Raw genomic sequence first — 20376 nt, 5'->3', positions numbered from 1 at the left:
ATATATTTTAAACAAACAAACAAAAAACAAAAAACAGAACCCCTAACTTGGAAACTTCTCCCTGGAAGCACATAAAAACCTTTCCCACCTAACTGCGCTTTCTTCTGCAGGCAGCACTGGGCTGAGAAAGCTTTAGTAGTAAGAAAGAAAAGTCTATCTTGTACATTAAATTGTGAGTTAAATCAAACAAAGCCAAGCTGACTCAAAGGGTTCGTGGAACCAGCCTGATACACAACAGAAGCTACATGCAGCCTACTGTATACCATCCAACGGTCAGGACAGCAGGGCACGGTGTCCCCCTAACCGCCCCCCCGCCCCTGCCTTGCACTCTTGAAGGCAGTTTGAATACTGTAGTTAATGTATCCCACATTGCATGTCTTTTGTTCATCAGGAGTAATTACTACATCTTCCATTCTGGTGGCATTTCACTGGCTTATTAGCTTACACTTGATTTGTTTTTTGGCCCAGAGCACTAAATTAAGGCTTTTTTTAAAGTGAAGACTGACCTAGCCAGTGGCTCAGTGGGTAAAGCATCGAACCCTGCAGTCCACGGGTTCTATTCCAGTCAAGGGCACATACCTCGGTTGCAGGCTCAATCCCTGGTCCTGGTCGGGGTGTGTGCAGGAGGCAACCAATCGATGTGTCTCTTTCACATTGATGTTACTCTCTCTCTCTGTAGCTCCCCCTCCCTCCACTCTCTCTCTAAAAAAAAAGGAAAAATATCGTTGGGTGAGGATTAACAAAAAATTGAAATAATAAAATAAAAAAGGGAAGACTGGCTTAATGAAGCCCCATTCCCCAGGGTGTTGCACGTAGCTGACGTCTCTATTAGCTTGGTATAAAGAGCAGACCATTCTTCCCTCATGGCTGCCTGCACGACGTATAAAAGCTGGGAGAATGACAACTCCTGAACTCACAGGACGAGGCACCAGAGCCAAGAAGCCAGATGCCAGGAAAAGAGGGCCAGATGCCAGACAATTCAGTGGGAAAGCCAAAGAGCCCCAGATTCGACGTGTTATGGCAGGTGTGGTCAAGGCCTCATGCAAGAGAGGAACAGGAGACACAGTCTGATCTTCCGTGTCTGTCTCATACAGGAAGGGACCACAGGTATAGTCTGGTGAGTAACAACAGAGAAAAGCCACCGGCAGTGTTGCAACCATGTATTGCACATCAACCACGTGAGAGGTCCTGTGCAGGGCATGGACACACATGGCGGACAGAGCCTGACTTCAGGGCTTCCTGATCTCGTCATGCACCTGTCACCCATCCTCGCAGCCAAGTGTACAGTGCTTACTGAGCACGTAGTGAACATATGCCAGTACTGTCTAGGCGCTGGGGAGACCAAGAAGGCAAGAACAGGAGGATCTGGAAGGATTAGACACCAGTTACCCTGAAAGCAACTATGAATCAATTCATTTCAATTAAATCCTCATATGACAGAAGAAACCAGAGTCAGAGTGGTAAAGTAGCTTGTCCCAAATCACAAGGAGAGTAAATGGCAGTCGGGGATTTGAATGAAGCTTTGCCTGGCTCTGAGCCTGTGCTCTTAATAAAATAATAATCATTCCACGGTTAATTAAGTATAATGAGATAATTGGTGACAGAGGTAGAAAATTTACAGGAAACATGGAGAAAGAGATAATCCTATCTAATAATAGACAAACATGGTAATTAACCGTACCTCCGACATGCTTCCCATTGGCTAATCAGGGCAATATGCAAATTAACTGCCAACCAAGATGGCAGCTGAAGCGAACAGGAGGCTTGCTTGCTCCAGTGATGGAGGAAGCCAAGGTTCCCCGCCTGCCGCTGCCAGCCTCTGAGCTGCACTCTAAGAAACAATGTTGCAATTATAGAAGCTAAACAACCCCCAGAATCCTGCTTTCAGCCAGCCAGCCTCGGAGCTGGAGCTGCAACAGTGTTTCAATTATAGAAGCCAAACAAACCCAGATACCTGCTTTCAGCAGCCGAGGTCGCAGAGCTGGAGCCGAGCCTTAGAGCTAAAGCCGGCTCTCAGTTCCAGTGACAGCCATAGAAGGTAAATAAATCCCAGAATAAAAATAAAAAAAGGAGAGGTTGGGAGCTTCAGTCCCCCGCCAGCCTGAAAACAGCCCTCAGCCCCTCACCCAGACTGGCCAGGCACCCCAGTGGGGACCCCCCCCCTGATCCAGGACACCCTTCAGGGCAAACCAGCTGGCCCCCACCTGGGCACCAGGCCTCTATCCTATATAGTAAAAGGGTAATATGCAAACTGTCCCTAACAGCAGAACGACTGGGAATGACTGGTCACTATGACACACACTGACCACCAGGGGGCAGACGCTCAATGCAGGAGCTGCCCTCTGGTGGTCAGGGCGCTCTCACATGGGAGGAGCTCTGCTCAGCCACAAGCCAGGCTGAGGGCTGCCAGTACAGCGGTGGGGGTGGGAGCCTCTCCTGCCTCCTCAGCAGTGCTAAGGATGTCTGACTGCAGTTTAGGCCTGCTCCCCGCTGGCAAGTGAACATCCCCCGAGGGCTGCCGGGCTGCCAGAGGGATGTCTGATTGCCATCTTAGGCCCAATCCCCCCGGGGAGCGGGCCTAAGCCAGCAGGTGGTCATCCCCTGAGGGGCCCCAGACTGGGAGAGGGTTACAGGCCGGGCTGAGGGACCCCCCTCCCCGCCAAGTGCACAAATTTTTGTGCACCAGGCTTCTAGTTTTGTATGAAAAGGAGGTGTCTTTGAGTTTTCCTAGTGGACAAGCAAGGAAGGAAAATTTGAGGCACAGATAACAAACATATGCAAAGGCATTGGAAAACGGAGGGTATACCTGTGGGAGAACAATAGGAGGAAGACAGGGGCCTGATCACGGCAGGCTTTGCAGACCAGGCTGCAGAGGATCTTTGAGAGGCCACTGACTCCTGCTGCAACCCAATCACCCTCCAGTCTGGGAGCAGAAGCCTTTCTGGGGGCCTCCTTGTCCCTCAAACTCCTTGCAGTGGCTGCCTGTGCCAGCCAAATCTAAGGTCTCATGGACACCCACAATCCCATCCTCTGCAGGCCCCTGCAGACTCTAACGTACTCCAAAATTCTGCTGACAGACTGAGGACAGAGGCCCCTGGGAACCCAACAACCACAGGCGTTTTCTCATTCTACTCACAGTTTAGAGTCCAACTTCAGGAGGAAGCCCAACCGATCATACTCTGAAAAAGAAAAGAAAGCAGAAAATATCACCTAAGGCAGGCCCCTGCTGACACTAGCAGACTGCATCCCCCAGACCGAGACCACGGGGACAGACAAGTGCTCCAGAGAACAGATCAAATACACAGCCACAACTAAATTTACGTCACAAAACACTTACTGACCACCTGTTTTGTGAAGGACCAGGTTCAAGCCAGATATTTACCAGGACGTCTAGGCTGACCAGTCCTCTGCTGGTTTATAACTGCCTTCCTGTTTAAATGTAGGGCTCGAAACTTAAATTTAGAAAACCAGAAAACCGGACCCCTGGAAAAGTTGGGGGGTCAGAAGTAATCTCTGCTTCCTCTAAGCTCTAAGCACAATTTTTGCTCAATCAGCACATTAACTATGGGGAGAAGATGTGGCAGTCAAGGGGTTCTCAAATCCATGTCAATGATTCTCTTCATAACAATCACAAAGAACGGATAGATCTGCCCTGGCTAGTGTGGCTCAGTTGGCTTGGCATCGTCCCATGCACTGAAAGGTTGCTGGTTCGATTCCCAGTCAGTCTGGGTTGTGGGTTCAATCCCCAATAGGGGGTGTGCAGGAAGCAGCTAATAGGTGTTTCACTCTCACACTGATGTTTCTCCCTCTCCCTCTCCCCTCCTCTCTCTCTAAAAATAAGTTTAAAAATCAATAAAAAAGAATTGATATATCTGATTACATAAGAAATAGGAAATTTAAAATAAAGTCCAAAAACAAATTGATAAGATGTAAGAAATGATAAATTAATATTTTATTTAATTCTTTATGTCTTGCCTCATTTGAAAATGAAGTTGAAGTAGCTTTTTAAAAAAACAACTGTATGAAGTACAGGTTTTGAAAAGAATAAATAAGGGAACCAAAACATAAATAAGCATAGGAAAAATAATAAAATGCAGCCAGGACAAAAATACCCAAAGTGGATGTGCTAAGGTCCTCTGTGCTTGCCAGAGGAAGATTAAAGATCTGTTCCCCCAGATTTCTCACAGCTAAAACGAAATGCAAAGAATTGATATAAATGGTTTACAGTGTCCACAAATAAACCTGGAGAATCAGTTACTCCTGATACTAAGACTTGAAGGAATCCCGCTGTGTCCCCAAAAATATTTGTAGACGGAAAATACAGGCAGTGTCACAGAACTGTTTCTTATAACTTGGTTCAATGATTGTAGTGTGTGTGTGTGTGTGTGTGTGTGTGTGTATAGAATGGCTCCACTAAAATAAAGGTTCTATGAATGCAGTTCTCAGCTGGCCTAGCTTCATATGAGGATAAAACAGAACACTTAAGACCAAACAACCACATGGAAAAGACCAGGCAGCAAGGCCTCCGAGGAACTCAGACTGCAGTAAGCAATGAATGACCAAGACAGGAAAGTCACACATACTGGCAAGTCCCTCCCCGGAGTCATTCTGCAACCCTGGTTAAGGCCACACTTGTGCGCTTTCAGAAGCAGCTAAGCTGTGGTGAGAGAATAATTCCTCTTCTTAAAACTGAAGATACACCGACTAGGACACATAACTCAACAGAAGGCCTGCCTCCCAAGAGCACAGACTTGGGCAAATGAAATCCTTTCCTCAAAATAATTCTGGTTTTGCTCTAAATCAGATAAATGGATTAGAGGCTTAGCTCAATAATAATCAGAAATTAAACTGAACTAAAAACAGAAGGTTTCAATTGAAAAACTAAACTAAAAACAAAATTTGCAAAAAGTTAGTTTCCAAAGTTTAACAGTCTCAACAATCCTGTTGTATCATTCCCTGGAAAAGAAAACCTCATTAACTTTCCAAACACCTGTCGCTTTTCCCCTAGGTAGTCATAACCTTGTGGCAACTGTGCTGCTATTGTTCCTCAGACCCGAGCGTTGACTCCCTTGGACCCACTGGATGTAGGATGAATCCATACTTCGGCTGATTCCTTCCAGAAAGGCCAGAGAATGTTTTCTCTCTGTTGCAAACTCAAATGTCAGGGGCCAAGGAAAAACATGAGATAAACAAGGGAAGCTGGAGAATGTAATACCATCCCATAGCAGCTCACATTATTTATTTTGGTTGCATTAAAAACAAATTGTTGAAATGTCTTATTTTTAACCACATATTTTCTGTATGGTAATCATATCAGTGGTTTAGTTTGCCATGGCATCTTAAGTTGTGTTTTACACACACACACACACACACACACAATTAATTGCAAAGTGTTCTTACGTGTTTAATATGCATTCTTAAAGAAATTATGACCCCTCCTGTTTTCTCTCTTTTGTTAAGAGACATGATGACCAGAAATATTTAATTTATTCTTTAAGAAAAGGTATCTGTGTGGCTCAATGATGATAAATGGGAACTGACACTGGCTTCAGCCAAGATGGAAGGGCGTCCATCTGGAGACCGCACGTCTTGTCTAAGGGGCAGCCTCCGCCAGCTCCAGCTAAAGCGAACTGTGCCAGGCAGCGATGCGGGCCCAGCAATGCCACATCTTCTGATTTTTTCAAAGCCAAGAATCTGGATCTTTTAAGATAAAATCTCTCTGTTTGTAAACATTGGCAACAGATGTGAGGGGAATTGAAAAGATTACGAGGCTGAGAATATGTGCACGGGCAGAACACAGCCAGCAGGCTAACGACTGACAAACTCTGTCCTAGGCGGGCAGCTCACCAGGGCTGGAAACACTTCTCTTTTGTGGCTGCACACAGTACCTGGTCAGTAAATATTTGTTGACTGTTATCAGGATTATTTGGTCACAGTGTTTATAAAACAAAATCCAATTAGTCTACCCAAATGCCAAAAAAGAAAAGTTTCAGCCAAGCCTCTAGAACGGTAAGTTTCAGATACTACGGTAGGGTGCTAGACTAAGATGCAAATTTTCAAAGGAAATATCTGAATACTTGTTATACAATTCCAAAGGCCCTCCCCACATCAAGTATAAGAGTAACTGGTTGTGAGGTTAAGGGAGAAAGGATTTGAAGACTTTCTTTGGAGAGAGCAGTATTATGAACACCATCTCTCTTAAGGGGCAGAGTGGGTAGTACATACATGTGTCAGCCAAGCCTGGTGAGGGAAGCAGAACATAACCACTGAAGAAAGGGGACACCATGGACTGCCAGCTGCCTGGCTTCTACCTGACAAGTGTAAAGGCCACGAGACAGCTGACTGTGAAGGAGCGAGCTGCACTGGAACTGGCCTGCACTCCCAGAATTGGCTGCAGAAGAGGATGCATGAATGAGCTAGTGGGATTGTTTTAGGTCCTTTTCAAAAGGTCTGCCCAGTGGGTTGACAGGTCTTCAGTAACAGGGGAAGACACAGGGAGTCCGAGGAGCTGCAGAAGGAGTGAGTGAAAGGCTTTGGTGCATGCATTACCCACATCGGGAACTGCAGAGGGGAGGTCCCAACTTGGAGGGGGTTCTCCAAAATGCCTGCAAGAACACCCCACAGGAAAGCCAGTTAAGAGAGTGCCAACACTACCTTATGTCTTTTCTGCTCACAGTCTCCTTCCCTTCCCCACCAATTCCAAAGAGGCCAGAAACAGTAGCCAGCAATGGGGGCGGAGAAAGACAAGCAGAGTACACCCTTTTCCGGGGTCTGGAACCACTGGTACTAAGCCAGTGATGGCGAACCTATGACACGCGAACTCATTTTTTTGGTTGAGTTTTCTTTGTTAAATGGCATTTCAATATATAAAATAAATATCAAAAATATAAGTCTTTGTTTTACTATGGTTGCAAATATCAAAAAATTTCTATATGTGACATGGTACCAGAGTTAAGTTAGGGTTTTTCAAAATGCTGACACGCCGAGCTCAAAAGGTTCGCCATCACTGTACTAAGCCCTAATGCGAGGAGGGGAAGTTACTATAACTGAATAAATTGAAAGCTCTGACCATTACAAACGTCTGGATACACTAATTTTGGACTTGGTGACTCAATGTGACCATGGGATTCTTATTACCTCAAAGGTAACAGAAATTCTCTGGACTTCCTACACTGAAAGCAGTTTAAGGGGACAGATGGAGACAAAGTGAAGTTGTCTGTGCTTTATCCCCGAACGCTTCCACATTCAATATAATAGTAGTGGTTGCATTAACTTAGGCAAATAGGACATTTAATGGTTCATACAGCCAAAGTGTGGGAAGGGCCCGGTGCAGAGGGCCCGGGGATGACTAAGAGCGACTGGAATGCTGTTGCCGGGATTTATTCTGTCTGTTCCTTCCCAGAGGTTCTTTCCCCGACTTCCAGTTGTTTCCTCACACAGATGCACTGATCAGCTGAGCCCTTAAATTCCAGTTTGGAATTATACATTTCTCAGACTCTGACTCGTGTTTCTCCTCCAGGGGACTAGAAGGTCTACTGAGGCATCATCACTAACACTGTGCTTGCCGTGTTAAAGGAATGGTGAATGAACACCTTCTCTGTTAGGCCAAGAGCCCCATATCTGTGCCCATCACCAAATGTTTAGATCTTAATGCAGTTCTACCATTAGTTGCTCATGAGTCTGTAGTGCACATCTATTGTTTATGCCCTCTCTTTTTAGAAATAAGCCCCTTAAATTTCTTTCAGGGAACAGCTCTTCTATCATTGCTGGCAAGTGGTGAGACTGTCCCTGAGTTTTCCCTACTCAAAGCGTAGATGCTTGGCAAACGCTAGGTTGGTTGGACTCTTTCTTAAGCTGAGTGACACCAGGGAGAAAACAGTGTGCTGAAGAGATGGACCATTTGTTGCCATCTAGATTCCTGGCACTGCCCTTCATGTCCTTTCTGAGGGCCAGCTGTTAGGCTTTTAATTTGATTCTGTGGGTACCCACGTCTTTCCAGTAAATTACTTTTTCTTTTCTTTTTTCTTTTTTAAGTTAGCCAGGGTCAGTTTCTGTTGCTTACAATTAAACAATCCTAACTTTATATGTTCTCTGTTTCTCCAGCACCTAATTAGGGTCTGGTACAGAGTTGGTGTACCGTAAATGTGCTGGATAAATGGGAGAATAAACGGAGTAACCAAATGACCAAAGGAGCCTAACAAGGAGCCGTTACAAAGTCCTGGATTCTCTGTCTTCCTCCTCCCTGTACTGCGAGGGGCAATGTTAGTGGTGCAGCGGTGGCTGCTTCTCCTCACTAGTCTGATCACCTTGTACACTAGTGCTTCCCTGGCTCTGGCCATTCTTGGCTTTTACTTTGTGGTTCTTCCCCAACTTTTTTTTTTTTTTTTTAAATTTCAGAGAGGAAGGGAGAGAGAAACATCAATGAGAGAGAATCAATGATTGGCTGCCTCCTGCACGCCCCCTACTGGGGATCAAGCTCAGAACCAGGCATGTACCCTTGACTGGAATCAAACCCAGGACCCTTCAGTCCACAGGCTGACGCTCTATCCACTGAGCCAAACCAGCTAGGGCTGTGGTTCCCTTTCGATGACTCCAAATTTTCCACAGTAATTTCCTCCCATCTATATATATAAAACCCTAAGCCGCCCGTCGAGCAGATGATGTGCACTGACCACCAGGGGGCAGACGCTTGATGCAGGAGCTGCCCCCTGGTGGTCAGTTTGCTCCCAGGTGATGACTCCAAATTTTCCACAGTAATTTCCTCCCATCTATATATATAAAACCCTAAGCGGCCGGTCGAGCAGATGATGTGCACTGACCACCAGGGGGCAGACGCTCAATGCAGGGGCTGCCCCCTGGTGGTCAGTGTGCTCCCAGGCGGGAGTGCTGCTCAGCTGACCAACGGATGCCAGACTCCGGGCTCATGGCTGGCGATCACAGCTGCAGTGGCATGAGCCTCTCCCGCCTCCAGGGCAGCGCTACTGAGCAGCGGCAGCAGAGGCAGGCACAACGGGGCTGGGATGAGTGGGAGCTGTGCCCAGCCTGGGCTCAGGCTCCTCCCCGGCCACCTGCAGCTTCCCGCACTGCGACATCCCTCGGGGGGATGTTGGACCAGCCTGATCTCCGCAGGGATGCAAGAGGGCACAGGCCAGGCTGAGGGACCCCACCAGTGCACAAATTCGTGCACTGGGCCTCTGGTCATTTATAAAAGCCTAAAATTTAACTTCCTCCACCAAGGCTTTAGAGCAGTAGTTCTCAACCTGTGGGTCGCGACCCCTTTGGGGGTCGAATGACCCGTTCACAGGGGTCGCCTAAGACCATCGGAAAACACATATATAATTACATATTGTTTTTGTGATTAATCACTATGCTTTAATTATGTTCAATGGGGTTGCCTAAGACCATCGGAAAACACATATATAATTACATATTGTTTTTGTGATTAATCACTATGCTTTAATTATGTTCAATTTGTAACAATGAAATTTGGGGTCACCACAATATGAAGAACTGTATTAAAGGGTCGCGGCATTAGGAAGGTTGAGAACCACTGCTTTAGAGGCTCCTGTGTAACCAGCAATTGCCCCATCTCCAACACAGCAAGGATCTTACCTGACAAGAGGAACTGTATTAAAGGGTCGTGGCATTAGGAAGGTTAGAATCACTGCTTTAGAGGCTCCTGTGTAACCAGCCATTGCCCCATCTCCAACACAGCAGGGATCTTACCTGACCAACACTCTACTCTCATATTCATAGGCTGTTACTGAATATGCCACATGGTCATAGCTGTTACTGATGGTCTAACCTGTGCAGTTCCTCACGGAGTCCCCAGCCAGAGGAAAGTGGAAGTATAATCTTACATGCAAACTAGAGCAGAAGCGATCAGGAAGGCCCAGGCATGCTGCTCTGCGAGTACAGGTGCACAGCTTCTTACTGTCGGGTTTGGGCAAGGCTGTGGATCCCACAGCATCTCACTGTGTACAAATGTGTTCTTGATGTGAGTTCAGCTTATCCAATGGAAATGCTATTTTGAATGTATCAACTCTCAGGGACAATTCACCTCTGGGGAAGCTGGCAGTCAAGCCCAGGTCTCCCTGGCAGCCTGCTGATCCCAAATCCGTAGTAAGAACAGAAGACTCAGGGACTCCCAGGTCAGCCTGGCACAGTGTGCACCAATGTGCACTTACGCTCTCCCAGCACCTGAGGGGACACTACTCGCAGGTGCCAACTCAGCAAGTCTGCAGCCACGCAGCGAAGGAGGGATGTATAGTCTGGTGGTTTAGGCTTCCTGTCGCAGTGGTTCTCAACCTTCTTAATGCTGCGACCCTTTAATACAGTTCCTCATGTTGTGGTGACCCCCAACCATAAAATTATTTTCGTTGCTACTTCATAACTGTAATTTTGCTACTGTTATGAATCGTAATGTAAATATCTGATATGCAGGATGTATTTTCATTGTTACAAATTGAACATAATTAAAGCATAGTGATTAATCACAAAAACAATATGTAATTATATATGTGTTTTCCAATGGTCTTAGGCCACCCCTGTGAAAGGGTCGTTGGACCCCCAAAGGGGTCGTGACCCACAGGTTGAGAACCACTGTCCTAGGAGGTTCAGAAATTGGACATAAACAAAAGGAGGCCATGCACTAAAGTGTGTATGCACCTAATAATGAACTTCTCTGTATATAAGGCAAAATTAACAGAATTACAAGAAGAAATACACAATGGGTCTCCTGTCATCACAATGGAAACACATACACCACTAAAAAAACAGGCTGCCAGTGAGAATTTAGAAGATTTGAACAATTAATAAATGTGAACTAACTGATACAGAGTACCTTACATCCAACAAGTACAGAATGAACATTCTTTTCAAGCATATATGAAAACTGACATTTTCATATGAACATTTATGAAAACTGACCATCTGTGAGGCATAAAACCTGACATACAAATTTATGAATATTGAAATAAGCTCCTTTTTATTCAACATTTAATATATTCCGTAAAACTTTGTATTGCAGTTTGCTCATCATAATTCTACAATGTAAAGAAAATTAGAAATGTTTTCACAATGCCCTATTTAGATAGCCTAAGTCCCCTCCTGCTTATGTCAGCATGGTGTAAAATGTTACCACTTTCTACCTATGCTCTCATGTGCCAACAGCGGGGAGATCCTATTCCTGGATGAAAGGAGACCCTGAAAATTCCCTGAGCCCAGTGTCCTATTCTAGGCTCACCTTCATGCCACTGAGTCCCCAAATGGAATTTCAGGGACTACATGTGTACATCATGAGCCAACAGTGCGACTGGCAATTTTGTTCCCCAGTGATCTACTTCCTTTTTTTGTTCTAAAGAACCACCATCAATTCCCATCACCGTGCTTTTGCACGAAGCAGGTGCTTACTAAATAACTACTGCTGTTGACAACAATGCGTATTTCCCACGAAGACCAGTTTGAAGACTCTTACTGAGGTCTATGAAGTTAGTTTATGGACTGAAACTATGGACTTCATTCTCTCAGAAAACGGCAGTGCTTCGTATTGGAGTACACAAAGCCAGGAGGGCAGGAGAGGCCACTGGGCAGGAGAAGCCCTGCTGCCAGATTTTCTCGAAAAGGGTCTCTGGCTCCAACCTCCGAGCTATGATGAATTGCTAAGTGCAAAGGGCACAGGGCAAAAGAATGAGGACTGATCTTAACCAAAATAGGTCCCTCATTTCTGAAGAAACGGCACTGCACAGTCTCTAACGAAAGTCATGAGCTATATTAAACTTAAGGAATATAGTCATGGCTTGGGTGGAGGAGGAAGTTGGCGACAGTTACAAATGGACTGTTAGACATGCCAGACAAAGGGAAAAACTGAGGGGAACTACTATTTGTTGAGCATATGGTGGTCAGGACCTCCGCCTACACTCCCAATTTACTCCTTACAACCCTGTGAGGTAGGTATTATCTCCATTTTACAGATGAGGAAACAGAATTAGAGAGAGGAAATAACACGTTCGATAGTCCCAACCAATAAGTGGACTACCTGGGATGTTGCTGATCCAGCCCAGGTCTGACTCTGAAGCATCTTTATGTTATGCCACACTGACACTCAGAGGAAAGAAAAACGGTGACCCTCATATTAGAAGAGCAGCTGCCATGAGAGCGATCACCTACTATTTATCTCCCCCCTGCCCCATCCCAGGGTGGTGTCAAAAGGCCCTAGTCCTGCCCACACATGAATTGTGGGAGTCCACAGAGGCCTGAGAGGTGCTGGCCAAAGTGCAAACAGCTCCCACACCATCCCAAGTCAGGGAAATAAATCATAACATAGAATCAATTAATCAAAGACAAACTAAAATAGAAAAAGCAGTTTTATAAAATAAACACAGAAAAATCCGCTGACCTAGACTAAACTAACTGACCTAGTAAATAACTTGGAGGTTCACAAACTGAAAGGCAGCCTCAAATGGATGGACGTTGGCATGGGGGAAGGGAGAGGCCTAGCAAGGAGTTCCGGATAAGCCCGAGTGCCCTATGACTAGGAGCCCTCCATCCAAGCACAGCACAGCTCTTCTGCGGTGTGACACTGCTGGGCCAATGGACAGTGGAAGGGAGAAGCCCATCCTGGTGAAGGCAAAATGGTCATGCACCAATTTCCCCTCTATCCTGGGAGAACAGCAGCTGTTTAGAGCTGGGCATGCAGTGAATTCAATTCGATTCATGATTATCAAGTGTGTCCAGACCATGCCAGGGCATCCTGCAAAAGAATTATGAGGAAGAGCATGCCAAAAGAACAGCTGGGCCCTGCACAGTGTGGCTCAGTTGGTTGAAACTTCATCCCATACACTGAAAGGTCTTGGGTTCAATTCTCAGCCAGGGCACATACCTAGGTGCAGGTTTGGTCCCCAGTTGGGGTGAATATGAGAGGCAGCCAATCGATGTTTCTCTCTCTCTGTCTGTCTCTCTCTCTAAAAAGAAATAAAAAAATCAATAAACATATCCTCAGGTGAGGATTAAACAACAACAAACAGCTGGGCCAGGAAATAGTTTGTACCTTAAACTTTATGGAGCTTGCCACCTAGTAGATAGGTAAGTATAAATAACCACCAAGCAATTATTACATAAAACAAGACAGTGTCCCTCTCTCCAGCAGTGTCACACTGCAGAAGAGCTGTGCTGTGCTGGGATGGAGGGCTCCTAGTCATAGGGGACCCGGGCTTATCAGGAACTCCTTGCTAGGCCTTTCCCTTCCTCCATGCCAACATCCAAACAAAAATAATTTTATTTTTCCCAGTTGTAGGAGTAACAGGCTCACTGTAAAAATCAAAATGCAGGAGAAACCAAGATGGCGGCATAGGTAAACACCGGAGATTGCTGCCTCGCACAACCACTTCAAAAATACAACTAAAAGACGGAACGGACATCACCCAGAACCGCAGGAAGGCTGGCTGAGGAGAGACTCTTCAACTAGAAGGAAAAATAACAGCACACCGAGGCTCAGAGGAGGCGCAGTGTGGAAAATACTCAGGTGCGGAGGTGCGCGCGCAAAGCGGGCTGGTGGCTGAGAGCGCGGTTGTCGTTTTCGGTCAGGGGGGAGTCTCAGACTCTGAGCTCCAGATACGGGCGAATCGCTGGGGACTCGGACTCAAACGGGAGAAGCGGGAGTGTCTGGCATCAGTTGGAAGGCAGCTTTCCCTCCGAGGTTTGCAGCGGTTCCTGGGGTTCTGAGAAGCAGAGCCTCTGGGAACGGGACTGAGAGGGGCCATAACCGCTCCCTCCGCCCGCCCTGTTGAGCCCGCCCCGCCCAAGCCCTGCGCAGAGCCATTTGCCAGATCGCCTCAGGCAAAGGCTAGATTAGCACCTCCCCAGAGGACAGAAGTTTTCCGCGGCAGACACAGCTGATTCACACAGCCAGTCGGCCTGGTGGTCAAATCCCTCTAGTATTAACTACAACAATCAAGGCTCAACTAGAACAAGACTGCGCACAAAGACCACTAGGGGGTGCACCAAGAAAGCATAAAAAATGCGGAGACAAAAAAACATGACAGAAATGGAGGATATAGAGCTAAAAAACGCAATTTTGAGGGCTTGCAATAAACTTTTGGAGAGCTTCACGAAAACTAATGAGACCCTCGATGCTATGATAAAGAAACTAGAAATTAAGCATACATGCTCTGAAATAAAGAATATTACACCCAATAGCAGACCAGAGGAGCGCAAGAATCAAGTCAAAGATTTGAAATGCGAAGAAGCAAAAAACACCCAACCGGAAAAGCAAAATGAAAAAAGAATCCGAAAATACTAAGATAGTGTAAGGAGCCTCTGGGACAGCTTCAAGCGTACCAACATCCGAATTATAGGGGTGCCAGAAGAAGAGAGAGGGCAAGATATTGAAAACCTATTTGAAGAAATAATGACAGAAAACTTCCCCTACTTGGTGAAAGAAATAGACTTCCAAGTCCAGGAAGCGCAGAGAACCCCAAACAAAAGGAATCCAAAGAGGACCACACCAAGACACATCATAATTAAAATGCCAAGAGCAAAAGACAAAGAGAGAATCTTAAAAGCAGCAAGAGAAAAAAAGTCAGTTACCTATAAGGGAGTACCCATACGACTGTCAGCTGATTTCTCAACAGAAACTTTGCAGGCCAGAAGGGAGTGGCAAGAAATATTCAAAGTGATGAATAGCAAGAACCTACAACCAAGATTACTTTATCCAGCAAAGCTATCATTCAGAATTGAAGGTCAGATAAAGAGCTTCACAGATAAGGAAAAGCTAAAGGAGTTCATCACCACCAAACCAGTATTATATGAAATGCTGAAAGGTATCCTTTAAGAAGAGGAAGAAGAAGAAAAAGGTAAAGATACAAATTATGAACAACAAATATGCATCTATCAACAAGTGAATCTAAGAATCAAGTGAATAAATAATCTGATGAACAGAATGAACTGGTGATTATAATAGAATCAGGGACATAGAAAGGGAATGGACTGACTATTCTTGGGGGGGAAAGGGGTGTGAGAGATGCGGGAAGAGACTGGACAAAAACCGTGCACCTATGGATGAGGACAGTGGGTGGGGAGTGAGGGCGGAGGGTGGGGTGGGAACTGGGAGGAGGGGAGTTATGGAGGGAAAAAAGAGGAACCAATGTAATAATCTGAACAATAAAGATTTAATTAAAAAAAAATCAAAATGCAAAAAATGTACAAAGAATAAAATGAAACTCTAATCTAAAGTTAATTGCTACAAACATTTTGGTGAACATCTTCCCAAAAATCTCTTTCTAAAAATACATGTATAAAGGTGCATATATAATTTTACTTACATGTGGCCTCAATATACATGGTTTTTTCCTGTTTTGTTCACTCAACAATATCCTCTTCTGTGTCAATAAATATAAAATTGCATCATTTTCAATGGCCCTGTAGTATTCCACTACATGGATGTGCTATTATTTATGTAATCCTTTTTTATTCATTAAGCAATGGACATTATTTTTCTATTCTTCATTCAACAAATATTTACTGAGTATCTATTATGTACTAGTACTGTTTTAAGTACCAGGGACACCGCGATGAACAAGATAGGCAAGGTCCCTGGCCGAATGAAGCCTACACCCTGGGAGGGAAGAATGACAGTACACAGTAAATAAACAGATAATTTAAAGGAAGGATGAGGGCTAAGAAGGAATAAAGAGCTCCCTTCTCAGAGAAGGTCTAGGTGTCAAGAAAGCAGACGACTTCAGATAAAGTGGTCTGGGAAGGCCTTCCTGCAGAGGTGACATTTGAACAGAAACCTGAGAGTCAGGCAAAGCAGGAGATCTGAGCGTTCTAGGTAGAGGAAATAGTAACTACAAAGACCCCGAGGCAGGAAGAGACCCAGCATAGTCATGGAATAGTAGGAGTGCCAATGTGGTCTGAGGTCAGTAGGGGCTAATGGACTAACGCAGAGAGAAACTGAAGTAGGAGCCAGCAACGAGGGAGGGCCCTGTATGTCACAGTTTGAATTTATTTTAAGGGAACCGTGGAGTCACTGGAGAGATTCCAGTGTGAACAAGATATGATTTGATTTACATTTTTAAAAGATCACTCTGGCTACAATGTGGAGAATGGACTGCTGGGAGGCAACAAGTGGAACACAGAGAGACCAACCAGTTAGATGTTCACTTGTCTAAGGGAGAGATGATGGTAACTGGGACAGTGGTGCCAGAAGGAAGTGGCTGCACAAGGACACACTGTGAAGATTGTAAAAAGCAGAAAGGGGCGAGGAAGAGGAACAACCAAGAGATTCCTAGGTCGTGGCTTCAAGAGTTGGGTCAATAAGGAAGAAAAAATGGAACAAGTATCAACATACAGATACTATACAATTCATTGGATTTATACATAAGTATTCTGGTTTGGGGGGGACACTGTAAAATGTTTCTTTAATTTTTGATATTTAGTTGTTCATTGCTAGTATATAGAAATACAATTAATTTTCTTGTGTTTGGGCTTTGTATCCTGTCATCTTGCTAAACTCAGTTATTAGTTCTAGGAGGTTGGTGGGTGTGTTTTTTTTTAGATTCCTTGCATTTTCTATGTAGACAATCATGTCACCTATGAGGAGGGTTAATGTTATTTCTTTCTTTCCAATAATGTATTCTTTTCATTTCTTTTGTACTGTTGAGGACTTTCAGCAGTGGCTCCTGACCTTAGGGGGAGGGCAGGTTTTTTTACCATTAAATATGATGTTTGCTGTAGGCTTTTCGTAGATGCCCTACATCAGGTTGAGGAAGTTCCCTCCTAAGCTTGCTGAGAGTTTTTTGTGGTTTTTTTTTTTTTTAAGTATATGTTTGTCAGATGCCTTTTTCTTGACCAATCGACATGACCATTTGTTTCTGTTCTGACAGTTAATAAGTTAGATTACATTGACTGGTTTTTTTTTAAATGTTAAAGCTTTCATTCCCAGGATAAATGCCACTTGGGCAACAAACTTGGGAAGTTTTTAGCCATTATTTCACCGAATATTTCTTCTGTACAGCACTCTTTCTTTTTGGGAGTCCAATGACTCAGATGGGTAAACCTTCTGGTATTGTCCCACAAGTCCCCAAGGCTCTGCTCAACTTTTTAAATCTTTTTATTGTTGTTCAGATTGGTTATTTCTATTGCTTTATTTTCAAGTTCACTGATGCTTTCCTCTGTCATCTCCATTTTGTTGCTGAGTCTATTCAGTTGAATTTTAAAAATTTTGGTTATTGTATTTTTTTCTTATATCTTTATTTGGTTCTTCTTTATTTTCTTTTTTATTGATTTTTTATTTTTTGGCTAACACTCTACCTTCCCATTCATCTCAACAGTGTTTGCCCTTAGTTTTGGGAGCATTTTTATAACAGCTACTTTAAAGTCTTTGTTTGCTTATTCCAACATCTGTATCATTTCAGCACTGGCATCTCTTGATTGTCTTTCCCATGCAAGTTGAGATTTTCCTGGTTCTTCATATGATGATTAATTTTTGATGTTTTGAATATTATGTTATGCAACCTGAGATCTTGTTTAAATCCGGTGGAGAATGTTATTTTTTGTTTTACCAGATAATCAACCAACCCGGTTGGATTTAGGTGGCAAGTTCTGAGCAGCCTTCTATGGGTTGTGGTTTCAATACCAGTTCCATTTTCACAACCTATTCAGGTGTATATTCTGTATGCACCACCAGCGTCCACTCTGGGTCTCAGGCCGTGATCTATTCCTAAGTTCAGTTCTCGAAGTCTTCGTTAGGTTGGTTAGAATCAAACGCACTCTTTAGAATCACATGCACAGCTCAGGGGTTGGCGTGAAAGTTCACCAACAACTTCATGGAGTCGCTTTCCTGATAACCTCCCTCTGTTTCCTCCTGTACTTTCCAATTCATTGGGCTTTCCCTTCCCAGTCCTCTGGCCAGAAAGCTGGGATTTTCGTTACCATATTCTGCCACCTGTTTCCTGAATTATACCCAAATCTGGGGCCAAGCAGCAAGAAGGCAGAGAGAGAAAAAAGCAACCAGATTTCATGCCACCCTCTCTCATCATTAATATTTCTCTCTCTCTCCTTCTCCTTTCCTCTCTGAAAGCAATAAAAATATATATATTTTTTAAAAAACAAACAACCCTGGGATTTCCCCCTCTGTTCGTGCGTTAGAAACCCTTTCTTGCCCCCCAGTCATAGCTAGAGGTCTTCTGGAATTCTCTCTGTGCCCTGGTGTCCACTGCTGGGTTTTGGGCTTTCTCAAGTCCATGACATGCACCATCTGCATCCCATGCACAGAGATCCCATGACATGGGATCCAGAAGAAAAATGAGAAATTCACTGCCAGTGTCTTTTCCCTCAATTTATCTGCTACTATTTATATTTGAGAGTCCTCAAATAGCTGCTAAATGCTTTATGTCTAGGCCTTTAGCTGCATTCAATGACAGAGATAGATTCTTACATATGTATCTTGACCATATATCCTGGTGTGGATATAAGCATCATTCATTCTAGGGGAGAAACTGCCAGGTCATGGGGTATATTCAAATTTAGCTAGTCTTTTCCACAGTGGTTATAACCAATTCATCCTCTGGCCAGTAGAAACTCAGTTTTCACTGTACCACATCATTACCAACACTGGAACATCAAGCCTTTTAAGTTTTGCCATTTTGGTATATGTGTCGTAGTATCTCACTGTAATTCTAATTTGCATTCCCCTACATACTAACTCAATCAAACACCTTTTCATAGGTCTATTGGCCATGTGGATTCCTCTTTTGTGAAGTGCCTATTCGTTCTTTTACTTTTTTCTCTACTGCATTGTTTCTTTATTCCTATTGATTTTTGTAGTTCTTTATTCTGGAAACAAGCCCTTGATTGGTTATTTGTGCTGTAAATACCTTTTTTCACTCTAGATTGCCTTTTCACTCTTAATAGATCTTTCAATTAACAGAAGTTCTTAACTCTAATGTAATAAAATTGATTAAATCTTTCCTATATGAATAAAACCACTATCTGCCCACTTTGTCTTAAAGTGACTTCTCCTGTCTCAGCATTTTGACCGGGGACACCTCAAGCATATCAGGCATGAGACTGCAAGATGGCAAAGGAGAGCCGGGCCAGTGTTGCTCAGTGGTTGAGCATCGACCCATGAACCACGAGCTCACTGGTTCGAGTCCCAGTAGGGGATGTGCAGGAGGCAGCCAACTGACTATGTTTCTCTCTCATCGATGTTTCCATCTCTCTATCCCTCTCCCTTTCTCTTTCCTAAAATCAATATAAACATGTTAAAAAAAAATAAAAGATGGCAAAGGAGAGAGAATAGGCTCCAGAGCTGGACAGAGACCAGTCCAGATCACCTCTTTCAGCATTAGTTTCTTATCTATAACTAAAACTATATTGTCTACCTTGCAAGATGTGTGTAAAGCATTCAGCACACTGTTGGCTTACAGGAGGTCCTCAGGAAACAGTGGTAGCTGTGACCATATTCTCTGCCACAACTGCCTGAACCTCCTGGCTGCTTTGTGAAACATCTACCTACTGCATTCAAGGATTAACTGTCTCAGTAGGCCAGCAAAGTCACCCTGTTATTTGCAAGCAGCCCCCACCACCATCTTCAACTAAAAACACAGGCTTAATGCAGAGATGCTTTTCTGACAAAGCAATGTCATTCCAGGGCTCCCACAGGGACACAACGGCAGCAAGCGGAAGAATCAAAGTAGCCCCTCTTTCGCTCACTGCCGACAGCACAGGCGTGTGAAAGCCAAGCCCAAAGGAGCCTGGGTGACTTTGTGTAAAAGGGGCAGGTGTGCCGATCTGTGTGTCCTGCACCGTAGATACAGGGAAGAGCGGGAGTGTGCCGGCCTGCATGAGTTTTGGCATGAGTGCAAGTAAGGAAAAGTGCATGACAGAGTGCACCTCCTGGAGGGTGTGCGTGGAAGTGTGCAGTGAGGTGTGTGTCCTCAGGAAGCTGCGATGCTCTCACCAGCCTGGCATTCTGCTGGAGGCCCTGATGGTTATCTACTCCAGCATACCCAGAGCTTGGCATCTCTCAGCGCCCTCTGCCCAACTCTCTGTGACAGAAATCATACCTTTGTATAGAAACCTGGACCATTCTGAGTGAGGGAAGAGCACTCCTAAGTCTTCTGGGTGTTGTATCCCACTCTGCTTCCCAGACCATGTCTCCCTAGAAAGGCTCCTGAGACTTCCCCACAATTCTGAGATATTCCACTGCCCACCCCCAGGCACCCCCCACCTCTTTAGGCTCCACTTCAAATGTGGTCAGTGTTGAGTGCTGAAAGGGTGACAGAAGGGAAGGAACTGGTACCTGAGCCTAGAGTTTGTCCAGCGGAGTCAAAGGATAGAACCACTGAATCTGCAACACAAGAGGACAAGTTCATT

General features: G+C 44.7%; 1 protein-coding gene across 2 annotated transcripts in view; it reads right to left on the bottom strand.

Annotated features, from left to right (window-relative positions):
* The window catches only part of ST3GAL3 (ST3 beta-galactoside alpha-2,3-sialyltransferase 3), a 156981-nt gene that overhangs the window by 85740 nt on the left and 50865 nt on the right, over window positions 1-20376 (bottom strand). The window contains exons 2-3 of one of the 2 annotated variants that reach the window (XM_005866618.2): window positions 20303-20350; window positions 3137-3179 (exon numbers count right to left, since the gene is read on the bottom strand). In XM_005866618.2, coding sequence (XP_005866680.1) covers window positions 3137-3179; window positions 20303-20350 — 91 coding nt within the window. The remainder of the gene's footprint in view (window positions 1-3136; window positions 3180-20302; window positions 20351-20376) is intronic. The other variant, XM_005866611.2, reaches the window with a different exon arrangement.

This window comes from Myotis brandtii, unplaced genomic scaffold (genome assembly GCF_000412655.1).
Source record: "Myotis brandtii unplaced genomic scaffold, ASM41265v1 scaffold235, whole genome shotgun sequence".
Taxonomy (NCBI): Eukaryota; Metazoa; Chordata; class Mammalia; order Chiroptera; family Vespertilionidae; genus Myotis; species Myotis brandtii.
This window is presented reverse-complemented; position numbering and strand designations above follow the sequence as displayed.